The sequence below is a fragment of the Octopus bimaculoides genome, chromosome 2 (genome assembly GCF_001194135.2).
Source record: "Octopus bimaculoides isolate UCB-OBI-ISO-001 chromosome 2, ASM119413v2, whole genome shotgun sequence".
NCBI lineage: Eukaryota > Metazoa > Mollusca > Cephalopoda > Octopoda > Octopodidae > Octopus > Octopus bimaculoides.
The window spans coordinates 65,567,674-65,571,620 of NC_068982.1; the positions used below are offsets into that span (position 1 = coordinate 65,567,674).

The following is a 3,947-nucleotide window of genomic DNA, read 5'->3' on the forward strand; positions in this document are numbered from 1 at the left end:
ACACACACACACACACACACACACACACACACACACACAGACAGACAGACACACATTCCCATTTTTATATATATAGATTACTCCTCACGAGCTTGCTCTGGTATCTTGTCACTATCATCTATCTTCCTCCTAGCTACTACAACTCATTCAAAAAGGGTAAAAGAGGGGACAAAATGTAACAATAAGTCAAGTGAAGGAAGACAGTAAAGCAAGCCAAAAATTGCATACACAGTATACAATATGTACAATTTAATATCATCACATGGTCTAATGACTTTAATTTGAATCATAGGTCTTAACACTTTCATGTCACATGGTTTGATGCCTTTAATTTGTGTGGTTGACTAAATATGCCTCCTATTTAACACCATTACCTTGGACATGCATGCCTTTAGTTAGTTCATTGTATTGCAAGCTTTCAGAGCAGAATCCTGCTTCCCTTCTAGTCCATATTTTTCCCTGCAGACTTTGACTGATCTGAGAGAGCCAGCAAAAGTCATAGGTACTGCCTCTTCTCTCCTAAATTACATAAAGTGAATAAATAAATAAAAATTAAATTAAAAAATTTTTTAAATAACATTACCAGTACTTATTCTATTGGCTCACCTCCTCAACCTCCACTTACCCACTCCTCCTTCCCATCAAGAGGGTTTGATCTCAGAATATCAAAAGATGAAAATAGATACTATTATTTACTGAGGTGCTAGCATAGCTATGTGATTAAGAAGGTTCTTTCCGACTACCTGGTTTTGGGTTCAGTTTCCCTATGTGGCACCATCAACAAGTGTCTTCTATAGCCTCAGGGTGACCAAAGCCTTCTCAGTGGATCTGATAAATGAAAACTGAAAAAAACGTGTGTGTGTGTGTAAGTAAATATATATATAAATATATATATATATGTATATATATGTATGTATATGTATGTATGTATATATATGTATATATATATATGTATATATATGTATGTATATATGTATATATATATGTATATATGTATGTATATATATATATATATATATATATATGTTTCTTTTTTTATACATACGTATATATATATATAGCAATAAGAAAATGGAGACACTGTACTATGTTAATTAACCTATTTATTTTTCAACCAAAAGGATAATAAAGACAACATACAAACACGTATGACACACTATGTAGACACTGTACTATGTTAATTAACCTATTTATTTTTCAACCAAAAGGACAATAAAGACAATATACAAACAAATATGACACACTATGTCATATCAACAATTAAAAATTCAAATTTCAAAAGGACATCTGGTAACCGTCCTTTTAAATTTTTAATTTCTAAGTGTTGATATGACATAGTGTGTCATATTTGTTTGTATATTGTCTTTATTGTCCTTTTGGTTGAAAAATAAATAGGTTAATTAACATAGTACACTGTCAGCAAGCTGATGAGTACCACATATTCCCCTCCATTATCTTATTGCTACATAAATTTAGGGTAAAACCTCCTTTTACCCACACCCACTTATTGCACTTGGTAAACACACTAGTGTAATAATAATTGGGTATATATATATGTGTATATATATATATATGTATCGTGGCCGTTGCCAGTACCGCCTGATTGGCTCCCGTAGGATTTTTGAGCGAGATCGTTGCCAGTGCCCCTGGACTGGCTTGTGCGGGTGGCACATAAAAGACACCATTTCGAGTGTGGCCGTTTTCGTGCGGGTGACACGTAAAAGCACCCACTACACTCTCTGAGTGGTTGGCGTTAGGAAGGGCATCCAGCTGTAGAAACTCTGCCAAATTAGATTGGAGCCTGGTGTAGCCATCCGGTTTCACCAGTCCTCAGTCAAATCATCCAACCCATGCTAGCATGGAAAGCGGACGTTAAACGATGATGATGATGATGATGATGATATATATGTATATATATGTATATGTATATATATATATGTATGTGTATATATATGTGTATATATATGTATATATATACATGTATATATATCTGTATATATATGTATATATATATGTATATGTATATACAGGTAACTTTTGCCTTATTTTTAACGGTTAGACCTACGTGTTTCGGATATATATATATATATATATATATACACACACACACACACACACACACACACACACACACACACACACACACACACACACACACACACACATATATATATATATATATATGTATATATTATCCGAAGTGTACAGTATTACAAATCCTTTACAGCCAATCTTACCAATCGGTTTCACGCTAGGTACTCAATGGAGTGTTGAGTAACAATCTGATTATGTAACCTTGTGCTTATCAGAAGTAACTGTTATGAAATGAAATATGGTGACTTTTGGACTCTTACACAACTTACGCACACTCACACACACACATACATAAAACAAAACAGGAAATTGGAAATTTTTTCCTATTTCAAATTCTTCAGACAGAGAAAAATAAGAAATTCTAATAGGAAATTCCTTGCATGTCTATCTAAAACTTTGTAATTCCCGTTACCAAATGAAACATGTGTAATGGAGAATAAATAATACCCCAAAATTCCTTATTTCCAGTTTTGTCATACAATAACTTTGCAAATTATACTTCCATAATTTTCAATATGTCTTTTGACTAACATATAGTAGAAACTGAGACTACATATTGGATTGTAATAATGGAATAAGCAGATATGCTTCAAGATGAAACAGCAAGGTTGTTGTTGGCACTCCGTTGCTTACGATGTCGAGGGTTCCAGTTGATCCGATCAACGGAACAGCCTGCTCGTGAATTTAACGTGCAAGTGGCTGAGCACTCCACAGACACATGTACCCTTAACGTAGTTCTCAGGGATATTCAGCATGACACAGTGTGACAAGGCTGACCCTTTGAATTACAGGCACAACAGAAACAGGAAGTAAGAGTGAGAGAAAGTTGTGGTGAAAGAGTACAGCAGGGTTTGCGACCATCCTGCTGGAGCCTCGTGGAGCTTTATGTGTTTTCGCTCAATAAACACTCACAACGCCCGGTCTGGGAATCAAAACCGCGAGTCCGCTGCCCTAACCACTGGGCCATTGCGCCTCCACGAAACAGCAGGGATTACTCTAACAATCTACATTACATGTGTATGTTTGCTATGTGTACACATGTGTATGTTTGTATGTACCTTCTTGTCTTCATATAGCATGCTAGTTGTCAATGAGTGTCACTGTCATTTCCAATTTTCTGCCATGATGAAATAGTTTCTTTGCTTGAAACAGAAGATTGGCAACAGGTAGGGCATCTGATTATGATTAATCTCTCTTTACTCTTTTACTTGTTTCAGTCATTTTGACTGTGACCATGCTGGAGCACCTCCTTTTAGTCGAGCTAATTGACCCCAGGACTTATTCTTTGTAAGCCTAGTACTTATTCTATCGGACTCTTTAGCCGAACCGCTAAGTTATGGTGACGTAAACACACCAGCATCGGTTGTCAAGCGATGTTGGGGGGACAAACACAGACACACACAAACATATACACACACATACATATATATATACATATATACGACGGGCTTCTTTCAGCCTCCGTCCACCAAATCCACCCACAAGCCTTTGGTCGGCCCGAGGCTATAGTAGAAGACACTTGCCCAATGTGCCACGCAGTGGGACTGAACCCGGAACCATGTAGTTGATAAGCAAGCTACTTACCACATAGCCACTCCTACGCCTACAAATTAACCTCAATAAACTCCATCTAACCCATGGAAACATGGAAAAGTGGACGTTAAAATGATGATGATGATGTGTTTTATGATTTCTGTTATTTCACTGACTTTAACCCAAATGCTGTAAATAATGTTAATATCTTTCTTTCCACAGTGGCTCGGTTTTTCATGAAATGGAGTATTGGCTTGAGTGTTATCAAGAAAGGATCAGCCTATGGCAAAAAGAATTAAACTTCCCCACTTTATATAGAC

The 3,947-nt window shown here is 36.3% G+C and overlaps 1 protein-coding gene across 5 annotated transcripts in view; it reads left to right on the forward strand.

Moving 5' to 3' along the window:
• Positions 1 to 3,947, forward strand: part of LOC106868682 (1-acyl-sn-glycerol-3-phosphate acyltransferase delta) — a 120,616-nt gene that overhangs the window by 71,648 nt on the left and 45,021 nt on the right. For all 5 annotated transcript variants that reach the window (XM_052977738.1, XM_052977741.1, XM_052977747.1 and 2 more), the window contains one exon: positions 3,850 to 3,947. In XM_052977738.1, the coding sequence (XP_052833698.1) occupies positions 3,850 to 3,926 (77 nt within the window). In that variant the 3' untranslated portion in view covers positions 3,927 to 3,947. The remainder of the gene's footprint in view (positions 1 to 3,849) is intronic.